General features: G+C 40.5%; 1 protein-coding gene across 1 annotated transcript; it reads right to left on the bottom strand.

The window, feature by feature from the left end:
* Positions 1-2598: 2598 nt before the first annotated feature.
* socs4 (suppressor of cytokine signaling 4) lies at positions 2599-3788 on the bottom strand (the record flags this gene model as incomplete). Its single annotated transcript, XM_084540902.1, has 1 exon — positions 2599-3788. The coding sequence occupies exon 1, from the start codon at positions 3784-3786 to the stop codon at positions 2599-2601; it is 1188 nt and encodes a 395-aa protein (XP_084397028.1). The 5' UTR covers positions 3787-3788.
* Between the last annotated feature and the right edge of the window lie 12380 nt (positions 3789-16168).

The following is a 16168-nucleotide window of genomic DNA, read 5'->3' as shown; positions in this document are numbered from 1 at the left end:
CTTAACAGTTAATCCTTCTATTTTTCTTTCATTTTATTAAATTTTTACCTGAATAACTTGTTTCATTCACAATTGCAATGACATTTTACTTTTTAGGTGCCATTTTTTCCCACTACAATAGCACCTAAAAAGAACCAGAGATCAGAGTACGAGAAACAATTATTCATTCATTTAATAATTTAGTTAGCTAAGTAGTTATATATGCACCTCTTGGCCTTTTCTCACTCTGTCAAGGAAATCCGGCCACTGGCTGGCTCTCCACTCGCCTGTTTGAGGAGCATCTCTGGGGAGAATTTGATTAGTGCAACAGGAAGTCTGCTGGCAGACAGCTGGTGTCTAAACATTGAAACACTGATCGTGAACAAGAATCAGAAGCGAGTTCAGACTCTGAACAGGCCTGAAAACACGACTGCATGAAGAAGGCAGTTGTTTCATTTGTCCCGTTTGGATGTCAAATGTATCACGGATCTAACATGAAACTAAATATTGACTTAGAACTGCTGAAATACGATGCTCTCTGACCGGATCATACAAGGCGACATTAATATTTCATGTATGTGGTTCAAGACGATCAATAGATGTGGCTCCCGAGTCCGTCCATCCTGCAGGCTGATCATGCAGTCAGACCGATCAAACACAAATCACTGCCGTGAGGTGGAATTACTATTTTTGTGTGTGTGTGGAGACTGATGGCTATGAAGAGAACACAGATCAGTAGGGCATTTCTAAATATGGCCTACACTTAAGCTGAAATAGATTTGTTTTAGGTGACAATGTACTTTAATGTACAGATGAATTTTTGAAATAGTTTATTATTGTTAGATAATAAATCATTTGAATAATGAGCCAGAAACAGATTTAAGATGATTTTTAGCGTGAGGAAGGAAATGGAAACTGTATTGTATTGTGAATGAATAAAGCATCTTGCACAAGAGATGAGTGGTGTGATGGGATTTTATTCATCTGAGGGTGTTTAAAAGTCACAACCAAAAGAAACAATGATAAAAGTAAAAGAACAAATCCAGCCATATTCATTTTAGAGGTTGTATGTTTTATTAACTCATCCATCCACCCTGATCTTTCTCTGCAGACTCTGTAACTAAAAGTTGTATTAGTCATTTTGAGAAATTTTCTGAGACCCATGATGTTGTTAGAGGTTCACAATGTACAAATGTAATGTTGGGGTAGTTTTTTGAAACAGGACTTCTTTGTGCAGGTGTGTATATATCTAAACTGAAACTGTAACAATGAAGTAAAATATTATCAACATGTAAAAAAAAAAATCTTTTATGCTTGAAATCTTACAGTAAAACTTTTGTTCTTGTTCACCTCAGGGCATTTTTTTCCCCCCACTGCTTGTAGGAGAGAGGGCAAATGAGACACAAATCAATTGAAAAATCTGAAGTCCTCTCCAGTTCCGGGAGCAAACAGCCCTTTTCATGTCCTTATCTCTCCAGTCTTGAAGCGCTGACATTTAGAGGTGTCCTTTACAGCGAGCGGAATGAGTTGTTTTCAGAGCGATAATTTCAAAGGGAGCATTTTCCATATCATTAGCCTGTCTGAGTACGACACAGCCCTCAGCTCCAGCGTGAACAGACGCGTTTAGGCCTGACTTGTGCATCACCATTAAACTGCTCCAAAGATGACAAAAAGAAAAACAGAAGTGTCACGCTGCAGACTCGGTTTGAATAGCATTTATTGATTTGTGCATCAGTGTGGTGAATATATTATAAAGGGGAGCCATCACAGTGATTCACATACTTTGATAAGAATTCTTTATATTTCACTCCGCTCCAGCATGTAAACAGTTAAACAGGGAGGCACAGTTGATGTTAAAATACTGACCGATGATGATGAAGTGTTGGAGTGAAGATTGGTGCAGCTGTGCCGCCATCTTGTGGCTGCAGACAGGAATTCAAGAAGATTCTCACAGGAAATTTGAGTATGAGAAGAGCTCCAACGAGTCGACGTTGGTTTCCTTTAAGCACATTTATTACTATGTGCATTTTGCCCAGCAGATAAACAGCAGAGGTTTGGATGAGTTCTGAATTATGCAATTGGTTAAACTACAACAGTCCATAAAAGGTTTCAGCTATATGGCAATGCTGGAAAAAGGGTACCGAGATGTCTAAACATCTGTTTGAAACAAAAGTTATCGATTAATTAATCATGTTTGCATATTACTTGATGCATTTGGAGTCTCTGTACCTGACTGTATGCGATGTCATGATTTAAACATGACAGGAGGTTTTACTCTCTGGGTGTACCAGGAAAGGTGCACACAAGACTGAGAAAATATTCCACTTTAATGTCTTGGTGATTTTAATCACTTAACTTTTTTTTAGAACTTATTTGTTCAGTTCTGAGTACCTCAGTCAGCTTTAGTGATTCCTTTCATGTCCTGTGAGCATGACGGGGTAAACGGTCCTGTAGCACTTAAGGAGACGTTCTGGGCATTTGTTCCAGTCCGGTGATCCTTTATACGTTGATGCATCCAGATCAACAAACATTCTTGACACTTCGTCATCTTTAACCTACAAAGTTGCCGGTATAAGGTGCCTTTGTTTGGCCTGTCTTTTACGTAAGAGTTTTGGATGTTCACATGGCACAGGCCCCATCGCACTTAATGTGGTACTGTCTGAGAAAGTCCCTGAGCTGAGGGGGCAGCGGCAGGCTGTCTACGCCCTGGTAAGTGGTGCAACTGCAAATCACAGCCCTGCACAGGTGCTGGAGGGAGAAAGGGAAGGTCCTAGGTAGCGGCTTGGACAGCAGGGGCTCAAAGAAGAGGCAGGTGGCCGGGTCACTGTAGTGTCTCAGCAGTCCTGTCACGCTGGGGTCCTGGTACATGCAAGGGTCGCGCACGTCGAAGCTGAAACGCTTGCCATTCTGCTCGATGCGTGCGTGCAGGGAGCGGCTGTAGCGGCGGAAGCTGACTGAGAAAAGGAACTCATCCTGGGCAGAGTCTCGGAGCAGAAACGTCCCTTCCGGCTGGCCCTCCAGCAGCTCCTCTGCCTCGAAGCGGTTCAACACTCCCCAATAACAGGAGCTGTTGTTGATCTGGAGGAGATCTGGGACCAGGATGTAGTCAGTGTGGCCACAGTTGCCATGTGCTCCCCCATGAGGACAAGAAGGGTCCCAGTCGTCCAGACTGGTGCTTCCAGGCCCAGGGGAGCAGCAGATGTCCTCCCAGGAGAGTGGGGTCTGTGGCGGGGAGGTAGAAGATGAGACACTGGGTTTCAGGGGAGCCTCCATGTCTTTCAGGGCATTTGGGTGGGTGGCATGACTTTTTATTAGGTGCCAGCATCGGGCCATTTCAGATTTGGGTGAGAATGGACACTTGTCCTGCATGAGCTCTGAGACGTGGATCTTCCGTTTGGACCAGAAGAGCACCGAGAAGGGTCGCGAGGAGCCCGGCGGGTGGTGGTGATGATGATGGTGGTGGTGATGGTGAGAGCGCAGTGGAAGACACTGACCCACGGCATCCTGAAACTTCTGCCTGAGAGAGCGCCGAGACAGTGCCTTCCTACACACTACATCAATGTCTCCAGACGTCAGCGCATCCCCAAGAGCACTGCAGCTACACTTTCTCTCCCTGCGTCGCCTCGGACAGGATGTCGACCTCACGCCCAGCTCCTCTGTCCCCTCTGCCTCTAACCCTGCAGGGCTCGACCCGTTGCAAGAGCTCCGAGAGCGTTTCTTCCCCCGCCAGACGTGGCTGTCTGCACTCCAGCTGCGGAAGCCACATTTGGGACGAGTGTCTGAGCCACGTGGCTTCTTCTCTGACATGTCTGCTTCCTCTTCTTGCTCTGTGACAAAGAACAGACCTTTGATTAACAGGATTATAGGAAAATGAATAAAAAGGCTTTTTATACTAATGTTAAAGTAATGTTCAGCCTGAAATTATCTTTCAAATGCTTTGATTACTGTCCAAGAAATATCCATTTTAGAACAGCTAACTTTACAAACATTTTATTTGGGATCTTAAAAGGTGCCGTAAACTCATTAAAGCCACACTGGATTTACGGTCTGATTTGTCACAGCCTTTAAAAATAAAAGAAGCCCTTTTAGAGCAGCCTTTAATCTGCACATGCAGAACAGATATCTAATTATGTGCAAAACTATTGCTGATGTGGAGTCCTACTGATCATCTCCAGTGGCAATAAATCTAATTAAGAGCCCAGAGTTCAGAAACAGCCTGCAGACAGAAACAGATCACTTTCAAACAAAGCACTGAAATAGTTTTTTTTTTTTTTAAATCTACACAGAAATTTGTTCCCAGAGCTGTTTGTTTGTGTTGAGTTTGCAGAGATGCTCACTGTCAGTGCACAACACCCAATCTGATCGAAGTGAACAGACTGTGAGCAGCAGGAGGTTTAACATCACAGGCTGCTAATCGCTCTCTGTTGTCATTAACTCTGCAGATTAAGAAGAGATTATCTTACCTTGCAAACAGTGTCAGAAACAGAGCTCCATGTTATGACCACTGCATATTAGCGGACATGTGTGAGCAGCTCGCAGCCTTTCTTTCCTCTGACAGGCAGCAGCCTGCTCTGCTTCCTATATAATTATGATTCCAAGTCCCCGAGGGGGGCAGCAGTTTCCTCTCCACCGGGGCCGGGTCTGAATGGATGGATGAATGAGGGGAGGGTGGGGCGGTCTCAGGTTAATAGCAGGAACGACGTCCTCTTCTCTGCCTCACATCCTCTTTTACACGTTCATTGACGAATTCAATCTCAGAGAAAAATCAACAAAATGGGGCACAAGTGGTGACTGAATGGGTTCTCTTCATCTCTTTATCTATATTATATAAGTTTTTTAATGATGACTTTATAATGATATGAAATAGAGGGTTGGTAGACATTCATGGATACAAAGGACCTGGAGCTTTTGGTCTAATTATGCATGTGTCCCTTCACTGTATTTAAATGAGAGATATATTGTTTAAAATAAGCAAAAATGATCTGCCAGTAGAACATGCTAAGTTATTTTAAAACAAGGAAGTATATCTAGACTCAAAGAACCCACAGATTCCTCAAAACTAAGGATTTTAGACTAAAAACAAGTAGATTTGGATTGATACGGGAAGAATTATTACTGTACAACGAAGGTGGATGTGCTTGTACTTAAATTTAGCAACCAATTCTATGGTAATGTTTCTGAATTTAGGTTAATTTACAGAGAAAGGTAATCCGTATCCAGTAATGCTCTAGCACAGAAATTTACCTAGATGAAGAATTATCTTGGTGACAAACAGCCATGTTATACCTGGATTTAAGATATTTCATCTTTCAGTTTTTACAGTGTTCCCTTTTCTCTAATTTATATAAGTTAATGTCATTGGTTTATTTTAGTTTATTGCTTTCTCTGGAGCTCCTTGGTCAGTCTATCTCTTTTACCAGCAGTCTGCCCGTGGTCGATGGTCTAATTAACGATTGAGTCCAGTAGAGGAAACAACCAAACACTTTAAAAAGCTTCACTTATCGATCGGTCAACCCTTGAGTTTCCCAGTTAAAACTTCCAGCAGGAGCTGCTGAAAGGACTCATCTGTCAAGATGATGTCATGCACACAGTGTTGGAGTTGACACAGACATTTTGGAGGATCTATAATTCATGAAACAAACAGACATACATCTATCAGACAAATAATATTACTCCCAGTGGTTTGGTGTGTGCGCTTTGGTGTGCCCTCTCGACTCTATCGGATGAAGGAGACTCATCAATCAAGGCCTGGCATCTTGGATAATGTAGTGACGCTCAGCTTCATCATTCATTATTTATTCACCACTGTGTCCTTAATTTAAATGTTTTAGCTCAGGCTGATATGATTTGAGTAACAAAAAAATTTTAACATCTTAAAATTCACATGGATCTCCTATCTTTTAAATGTAATCAGTGAAGTAAAACAAGGCAGCAGTCACCAGTCATAATGATGCTTTGTGTGTAAATGCTTTTAACCTACTATAGGACAGGGATAAAGTGCAGGTATATACCGGTCACCCATAACATTATAATATTCAATATTTAATAGGTCTCTGACCCGTCGAGGCATGGACTCCACTGGACTTCTGAAGGTGTGTTGTGGTGTCTGGCTCCAAGGCGTTAGCAGTAGATCTTCTAAGTGCTGCAAGTGGTGAGGTATGGCGGCAAGATCCCACAGATGCTGGATTGGATTGAGATCTATGGGGAATTTAGGGGCCAAGTCAACATCTTAAACTCGTTGTTGTTTTCATCAAAGTATTCTTGAGTCATTTTTGCTTTTTGGAAGCAAAGTGAACATTATCCTGCTGAAGGATACCTCTTTTTTTTTCTTCTCTGGACCACTTTTGATTTGTTTCTGGCCACCGCAGACCAAGAACAACCAAGAGCTGCAGTATTGGTGACGATCTGACTCAGTCATCTTGCCATCGCAGTTTGTCAAAGTTGCTCAGATCCTTCCTCTTGTCCTTTTCTTTCCTGTTTCTACCATTAACTTTGCCACCAAATGGTCAAATGCTGCCTAATATATTCTGCACAATTCAATAATTCACTGTTATTCACTTCCCCTCTCAGTGGGCGGATCGGTGTGATTATTACCATGTTCACTGTCTTAGTTTAGCTTTTCTGCCCGCTGTTAGCAATAGCTATTTAGCAGTAAACTCAAAGTACAGCAGAGGATGATGCAGGTGATGCAGGAAGACATTTCTGTCCCAGGAAAAGTGACAATTATGACACAGAGCCTTTAGTGTTCATAATCAAATTTAAAGACAGTTCTTTGATTCTCAGGGGTATTTATAATCTCATTACATCATACCACGGTTTCTAGGCAACACTTCCATCGTGTCATTCACAGATTCTGAGAAACTCGCCTTTTACCGCACGCCTCTTCATGGAGTGGCAGCACTAAACGACCGAGTAGAATAATGGCTTAAGGAAAAACACATCCGCTTTGTGAACCTTTGCGAGGACTCTCCATTGACAAAATGTATTTCCTTGCCCTTTACCTCAACCCGAAACATGACCTGATTGCAACCTTTCCACTAAAACAAGGTCTTAACAGGTTTTGCGAATGGAAGATTCAGTAATGTTAGTATTAATATTCCATTTAAAAATGGGCTCCACAATTTATTCAGTAAAAACAACACAATAAAACCAAGACACAACTACACATTCACAGTTTTAAGACTAATTTTACTAAATGAAAAAGGTGTAAAAAAAAAAAAAAGTTTTGAATTAAAAAATATTTGTGAATAATGTAAACATTATTTTGTTTTCTAATCTAATTTTGTACAAAACTATACTTTAATTTCCACTTTGAGCAGAAAAACATTTTTGTTTGTTTTGAACCTTTTCTCTTCCTCTAAGGTGTTGCGTTTTGGACTTTGGACTTCTTTCCTGTCTCACCTGTCTTGCTTTGTCTGTGTTTCCCCTGGATGTGTTACACAGTTTCTTAAAGCACTCAGGTTTTGCAATTCTGACGTATTAAAAGGCAGGTATGTGTGTCATCAGCGTCATCAGCGTCATCAACGTAAAAATGGAATGAGAAACCATCTCGACTAATTATGAAGAAGCATACACAGCAGAGAAAATAAAGTTGGTCCTAGAACCAACCCCTGAGGCACACCATACATCAAATTACATACAGATGATTTAAAAATAGTCACAGGAACATAAAACCTTCTATCTGCCAAGTAAGTTTAAACTGGGTCCACGGGTTGTGGTGAGGAGTTTTGTCCAGGAAGTGCCTCCAGCAGTGTATGAAATCCAGTCAGCCCATTAACCTGCTGCAGCCAGAACTCGACCAGGGGCTCATCTCAGTCCACATAACAGATGCATCGATCCCTGGAGCAGCGCAGTCGGCGAGGGCATTTATGAATAATTGATGTAGCTTTGAATGAATGGAGACGCTGCTCCACTTGTATTTTTGTATGGAGGCTGTAACAGTTCTCATTGACAAGCAGTAATGGAGAGTGAAACTACAAAATGCATATGTTACAGTCTCCCAGTTTGTTTTCAGTCAGACCTGGATGCATATGCATGATTACGTGCTCTAGGAAACCAAATAATATAATTTTGGTCAGTTTTAGTTTTAACCTCTTTATTGGTGGTCCACGAACATTCAACGTTTTACAGATGAAGTGAACACATCACAAACTTAAAAATTCCCCAATTGATATATTTACATTAACAATGAGTCTGCACTTCCATTGTCCTCAACCCTATGCAGTATTTAACTGTCTTTCAGCTCATTTCTTTTATTTCTAGCTTCCAAATTTACAGTTTTATTTCACAAGCAGGGAGCTGATTCAGCGGAAAGCTCTAAAAACTCACTAACAAGCTTTACATATACTGGCAATTTACTGCACAACAGGAACAACAACCAGACCAATTAACCCACCTACAAAGTTCAACTGGAGTCTCTATGTCGGGAGCTGATTATGCTCCTGCAGAGATCTGCTGGACTAATCATTTGGGCAGACTTTATGTGGCGATGGACCGAAGAGTAACAGCGACATAGTCATACAAAGAGTTGAATTTGTTTACAACAAAATGGCACTGATTAGTTGGTGGACTATCCAACTGGGTGCAGAGATCCCATACTAATGTTAACATACTCATATTTTGTCAGACCTCATTCATTCATCTTCTGTAACCGCTTGTTCCTGTTAAGGGTCGCGGGGTCTGCTGGAGCCTATCCCAGCTGTCATTAGACGAGAGGCGGGGTACACCCCAGACAGGTCACCAGTCTATCGCAGGGCTAACACAGAGAGACAGACAAGCATTCACACTCACACTCACACCTAAGGCCAATTTAGAATCACCAATTAACTTAACAAGCATGTCTTTGGACGGTGGGAGGAAGCCGGAGTACCCAGAGAGAACCCACGCAGACACAGGGAGAACATGCAAACTCCACACAGAAAGGAACCAGTCGGCCCATGGATTCAAACCCAGAACCTTCTCGCTGTGAGGCATCAGTGCTAACCACCTCGCCACTGTGCCACCCATTTTGTCAGACCAGTATCCAAAAATAAATGCTGATGTCACTGTGTGCATATGTGTAGCTACTGAACAAAAACATGGCTGTGCACACAACTTACCAACTTTAAAAGGTGATAATGTCAGGATGTTTTTAACGGCTTCCAATTAAACAAATATGAATCAGTGTCAGCTAATGCAGGTTGAAGTCCAGTGGCCAGTCACAAAGGTGGTAACACAACAAACACACAGGTAGTGCCTTTAAGTACCATGGGCATTTAGTCTGTAAAATCAGTTATCCTTTGCCTTTAAGACATTTTAAGTGTAAACTAAAGCAGTAAAATTTCTTCTTTGGTTCATTTGAGCACACCAGGGAACACTGCTTACTCTGTGTCTGGGTGTGACTTCTTTTATACACAGTCTATGGGTGTGACTGGTGATGGAAGGTGGGGGGCCCCGTGGACCTGCTCAGATCTTTTAGGTGGAGCTCATCATTGGCAGATAAAAAAAAATAAAAATAATGCACCATTTACAGTCATTCACAAAGTTTCCAGACCCATTTACGTCTTATAAAAAAAATAAATGCTGTGTTATGTAAACTACCAATTTTGGTTGTTATATCATGCTGAGATATTCTCAAAAAGATCGTTTTGGGACACTGGTTGTTGGTGCTCACCAGAAACCCACATGAACCCTAGGTGCCTTTGTTTTAGATATACCGTGACAAACTGAAAATGAATTACAGTCTTGTTCTTTAAGCAATCATTTTTCCTTAAAACGGTCTCCCATATTTTCTGTTCCTGTGTGTGTGTGTGTGAGTGTGTGTACAATCAGAATGATCATGTGAATTACAGAGATGGTAAATTGAATCAGCAGGGAGTCTCTGGCTCCACTGGTCTCAGCTGATTCCATTGATCTGTATCAGAAGACTGCCCTGCACCTCTCACTTTATGGACTCATTACATCCCACTTTAAGACATATTCCCCCTTTTTTTTTTCTTTGGAAATTCATGAATTTGCCTTAAAGTCAGAACAATGTATGTTTTTTTCAGTCTTCTTTAGGCCTTTTTTTTTGGATGCATGTCGTTGCTGCTTTTGTCTTTTGTCTATCTTGGGTCACCTGTGATATCAAGCTTTGAAGAAAAAACATCTTCCTTTTTTATTCACTTTGTTTTATTTAATGGTTAATCACCATTAGTTTAGATACAAGTTAACATTCCAGCGCTGTAGACCCTTTGACGTCATACGTCACGACCGTATGATTAGTTTTTTGCCTCCAGTTCTTTGTTGTTTTGCCTCCAGCTAACCACCGCAACGCAGTCATGATGTATGATGTAAATGGGTCTGTAGCAGTTAAACTACGTATTACAGCCACCGTTTTGTCCGTTACGTGACAAATTTAAATGCTGACGGATTTCATCAAGCGCTCAAATAACCTACAGCTGATTTGCAACTTCAGATTTTTTCCCTAGCTTCTTATAAAGCTACCTAGCTACCTAATACTGCATTACAAGTAGCCTAACTGGTAACATTTAAACAGTTTTGCTTTTATTCTTTGTATGTTCATTTGTTAGGGGTAATTAGCGCAGGTGCTTTCTTGCAAACAAGCAAATACAAAAATTGATATCCTCATTCCCGTCAGTTGAAGTTGCAGCTAGCAGTTGTGTAGCTTAGCTTAATGTGACCACCTGAAACCAGTCAACTCCTCCTGCCAGTATTTCTACAGCTCAACAATTAACATATATACATGATAATTCCTTTTTTTTTCATCCAATCTGAAAGACAAACTTCACGCTTCCTCTCCACGAGCACCTAAACGTGCAATTTCCAAGCTTTTTGAAGTGACTTTATCACTTCTTCCTGCTGCTTTAGTTCCTTTTTTATGCTTACTCCTTCTATATATATTAATATGTTAGTGTGTATCAAATGCACAGTGCTTTGTAGCCATTAAGAAGCAGACAGGCTTGGATATTCATCAGCTGTGGACATGTGAGCCGCTGTATCGACTTTCCTCGGGGGGGCTTTATTTATGCCTACAGCCGCTCGGCTTCCCGCAAGCAAGGTGCATCCAGAGAGGCTTCTCCGCTCCGTCATATTAGAACAAGCGTAACCTAAGCTAGGCTGGTCACTGGACGCTCTGTGGCTCAGTGCGCACACATAAACACATCGTGTAGCATAGTATATAAGTCTGTACCCTATATCCGTATGCATTGTCCTGCAATGGCAGTTAAGAAAAAATTAGGTTGTGGTGCCAAAAAGCTAACTCTTTGGTGCTTGGTCTTTTTCCTTATTAGGTAAATGAGTATTTGATAAACATTTTACAGGTTTCAGCTAAAAAAAATATTTGAATGGAGATCAGATTTGGGGAAAATGTATAGACTGCATGGACTGTTAAAATGGTGAACATGAACATTTTAGCTGCAGATGAGCATGCTAACATTTGGTAATAAATGCCGTCGAGCTGTGGCTGATAAGGCTCATGGCATCTGAGTAAAATTTTGACTTGACCAGAAGCAAGAGGAGGGTTATTTGACTGAGTTATTTGACTGAGAAAACGATGGTCAGGTTTATTTAAACAGGTATTTAATCGCTTTATGACGAAATATTTTGAGGGTTGACTTTGGCCAAATGTTTAAACAGCACACTTAAACACTACTTCAGTTGCACCCATATCATTCAGATCCTTCAGTAAAATACTAATACTACACAGTAAAAATATATTACGAGTGCATGCACTGAAAATGGTTCTTAAGCAGAATTACGCCAGTAGAATCAGGAAAATCAGTGTAGTTGAAACATGATCCTGGATAAAAGTGATCATTCTTTTTTAAATTACATAGAGAAGTAAACATAATAAGCACTTTCACATGGATAAAAATATCTACTAGTTGTTTCAGCAGAACTTATACACACAGTTTGGCCATTTAATTTATGACAAAGTGTCTAGCAATTTACTAGTAACGTACGCAATCAAACACACACAGTAAAAAGTAAAATTTTGTGTCCAAAATTAATGAAAACATTTCCTTGACTTTCTTCACTCTACGCCCTGACAAACTGAGACTGTAAGCAGCAGAAATGCAATTTGAAAACGGGATGTGAGTCGACAGTGTCTAACGCTCCATCAGCTCATCATGTAAAGACGCCCTGACGGGACGACACAGCTGTGCATCTGAATCAATATTAAGAGGATGAAGAGGATGCGACTCCCAACAAGATAACACGATTACTTCTTATTACTGCCACTAAATCACCAGCACACAAAGGAAACAGGAATCTGGTTACACCTCCTTCGCATTGCAAAATGATTAAATACCAATCCACGCATTAAGAAGTCACACGTTGTATGTTATTTTATTTACTGATGATGGACTTTTTAGTGTTTAACTAGCATTTATTTTAAAGGAAACTTTGTGAAGGACTCTTCTCACCCCCAAATTCTTACAATCTGAATAATATTTTATAATTTTTATTGCTTTAAAGGTCCAAAGATAAAAATGTGTTTCTGACATTAGCACAGTTGATGCCTTCCATTTCTAGTGCATGTAAATACTTAAAACATACATTTTTGGATTAATGTATTAATTAATTAACAGAACTCTTCTTGCAGCACATTTGGTGTATTTGTGAGAACATGGAGCGTGTTTATGGTTGTGTTGTGAGTATTTGCGGTGCATGTTTCTCTTTGTATGTCTTTTCTTAAGTTGCATCGCACTGAGCTCTGTCGGCTACTGTAACATATACACACGGGCTGATAGGGTAATGAGAGAGAGGTCAAACTAATGAGCCTACAAACAAAAGTCAGCAAGACAGGGGAGAGCAATTGCATGGGAGAGACTGGAAGGACAATTAACAACTATCATTTCAATATAAATCAGAAAAAGTCCAAAACTCAGAGTCATGACAGTTACTGTTTTAGCTTTTAGTTTTACATATCATCATACCATAGGCTGCTTTGCATAAGTAAGAACGGATAACTGTAAGCAATGAACAGTGGGAAAAGTGCTGGGGCCAAGACCACATATCAGAAACATGCAGCTCCAGGCCAGAGACAGAATATATTGAATGTGTCTTTATTCATGTCAGATTCAAATTTCTGTCTCTTATTTGGGGATTTTTTTATTTTTTTAATTTTTTTTTTAGCTTCCTTTAATTTGAACAACCTTTGTTGCAAGAAATCTATAAGAGATGAAGTCGCCGTTAGTCACGTGAAAAATGAACCCGAACAGAAAAGCTGCGTCATGTAAGGTGCATGTGAGGTAATCTGATCTCAGATACTTCCTGTCATGTTCCTGTGACTAACATCTTCTTTGAATTCTTAATTGCGATCTGCGCAGAGTATTGCGGTGGTTTTCAGAGGTGTAACAGTTTGACACTGTATTGATTCCAGGAAGGAAGTTCCTTTCAGGGCGGTCAGAGGTCGAGGTCAACTTGCTGACATGGAAGCAATGCCAGAGAAATATTTCTTAACACACATAGTATCTTTAATTTTAGATTAATGTGACTGTGACCATTTCTATTTAACGCAGTATTTTTTTTTTTTACACCATTTTGCGTTTTGTTTTTCTCAGAAACAAGCACACAGTCAGGTCGACAGAACAAAAAGCGAGCTTCTGTAAAAATAAGCCAGATTTCTTTTCAGCACTGTAGCCAGGCTGACAAAGGGTTGTAGATCTATTGAGCCGCCTATTCCTCTAGTCCTCAGCAGTAATGACTTCATGAGCTTCTTTACTAATAAAATCACAGGCATTAGAGATAGACAATCAAGGCATCCTTCCGATGTACGTACGCGGGCATTAAAAACTTGTGTAGGACCTAATCAATGTTTAGAATCCTTCTCTCCAACAGATCTTTCTGAGCTCACTTCAGTAATTACAGCATCACAACCTTCGTCTTCTGGATCCCACCCCAACTAAATTGCTCAAGGAGGTTTTTCCATTAATTAACACCTCCATATTGAACCAGATAAATGTGTCTTTATTAACAGGATACGTGCCTCAGTCTTTTAAGATTGCTGTAATTGAGCGTTTACTTTAAAAATCTACTCTAGATCCAGATGTTTTAGCCAGCTGTAGACTGATATCCAACTTTCCTTTTATTGCTTAAATTCTACAGTTGAGTGTGACCATTTAGAAATAAAACCATGAGGAGATAGATCATTAGTAACTTTAACCAGTGTTGTTTCTGTACTATAATGAAATCTAACCTGTTCCTGTTTAGAGTTTCACACATTCTCATAACATGCTACTAAAACACACTTTCATTTCAGCTCTATTTCTATGTTAGTCTTATCATACGAAACTTTTTATTTCATTCCAGCATCCTGTAAATGTCACACTGCGTCTTCACAGGATTTCCCACAACGTCATCCATTCTTTGCTACACACAGATGGCAGGTGGAGAGTGCAGGTGTATAAATTGCAGCATCTGTTGCTGGTGTCGACCTGAAACTCGCTCAATTGCATTTTTCTTTATAGCTTATGTTTAAAGTTCTCAAATGTTCAGTAGCAGCCAGTTGGGTCACCTGCTCAGTACCATCTTCTTTTTCAAATTACTTTGAAACTTAAGAGATTTCAACAGAAACAGCTTACCCTTCAGAATCTATAAAGAGCTGACTTCTCCAAATCATGAACAAATGCTTCCTAACAGCCACCTAGCAGTAGATTTATAAGAAGCAGATCAGCTTCACCAGAAAAAGTAATCAAGATAACAGTGTCTTATATGTAGGGGCAGTGGTCTGACCGGGTCTTTCGTAATTATACTTTAGCTATAAGTACCATTAGGAGGTACAAACCAGCAGATCGGCTCTGTGGTTTGCTGTGTTGTGGTGCAAACCACAGGCTGAGTATTATTGATTAACTCTGGATTTAATTCTTGAAGCATGGGATCCTTTTAAGCTCCTTCATGATACACGGCAAACTGATTTTGCCAGAATTTTAGACAGTGACTTTGGGAGTATTTATTTTGGCCAAGTATTTATTTGGTCACTTTTCTCTCTGTGCGTGTTATTAGACGGTGACAAACTGACCAGCAGAGGATCTCCGACAGCCTCTCTGTCTGTCTACAGCTTATCGTCCGGCTCACATCCTGCCTGTCTCCGGACCTCTAATGCACGGAGGAAAGAGGGAGAGCAGGGGAGGGGATCGTTCGAAAAAGCTTGTCTCTTGCTAGTCATGCAAGCATTTGCAAAGCCCGCTGAAAATCAATAGCAGAGAGAAGAAATTCCAGTAACTCAGTGTCTGTGCGCACAGCTTGTCTTACAACGGAAGTGTGAGCCTCGGTGACACAAACATGCAGAGCCATGTAACATGGTCCGGATGCACACAGGGGTTTGACCAGTCGTACAATGTGGGTTTAAATTTAGCTGTTCAGCAATGGCGCTATTATGTTCAAACAGTCATGATACAGCTTAGCAACTGTAAAGCTTCACCAATCATGTCGATGTTAACAACTGAACAAATTTACTACATATAAAGGAGTAATTTTAACAAATCTAGAGAAACTTATTTGAAGCTAACATTAGCAGCAGTTTATTATTTGCTTTCAGATTTTTTTTCTCCTTTTTTTGATGCCTAAAAAAGTCAGGTACCTCTTCCTGATGGTGGCCTGGTCATCAACAATTAATCATGCAATTAAGAAAGAAAACGGAAAGACTAATAGATAAATGATATCCAAAATAGCCTTAAAGCCACCTTTAAATAACTGGAAAACGAGAACTGCACCAACACACTCAAACCTATGAATGGGGTGGTGAAAGGTTACAATTCCTCTCTGGAAAAGAAATATAAAAAAATAAATAAATAAAGAAGAATTTTTACAAAATCTGGCCACTTTCATTTTGCATCTCTCAGCTCTGCCAAAGGAAAGGTTTTGACTAAAGTAAAGATCGCTTTAGTTCCAGCAACATGAATTTACTTCCTTTTGTACACATCCCTTACATGGACTCATAGAGACTACCTCAGTAAACATGATAATTGAAGATGGGCTAGCCTGATGAATTCTGGACCCGAGGCTGGCACCACAAGCTGTGCCGTGCCAAGTAAAACACAGTGCAGCCGTCAGCATGTTTATGATCAGCTGTTAATCACCACTAAAACCATTAACCGCTCTGTCGTGGCAGCAGGCGGTCATGTCCCATCTGTTATCTGAAGATGTTTTAAAGCACACAGACGAGCAGACATGATGATTACTCTCCTTAATGTGTTTATTTATC

The sequence above is a fragment of the Chelon labrosus genome (genome assembly GCF_963514085.1).
Source record: "Chelon labrosus genome assembly, chromosome: 3".
Taxonomy (NCBI): domain Eukaryota; kingdom Metazoa; phylum Chordata; class Actinopteri; order Mugiliformes; family Mugilidae; genus Chelon; species Chelon labrosus.
This window is presented reverse-complemented; position numbering and strand designations above follow the sequence as displayed.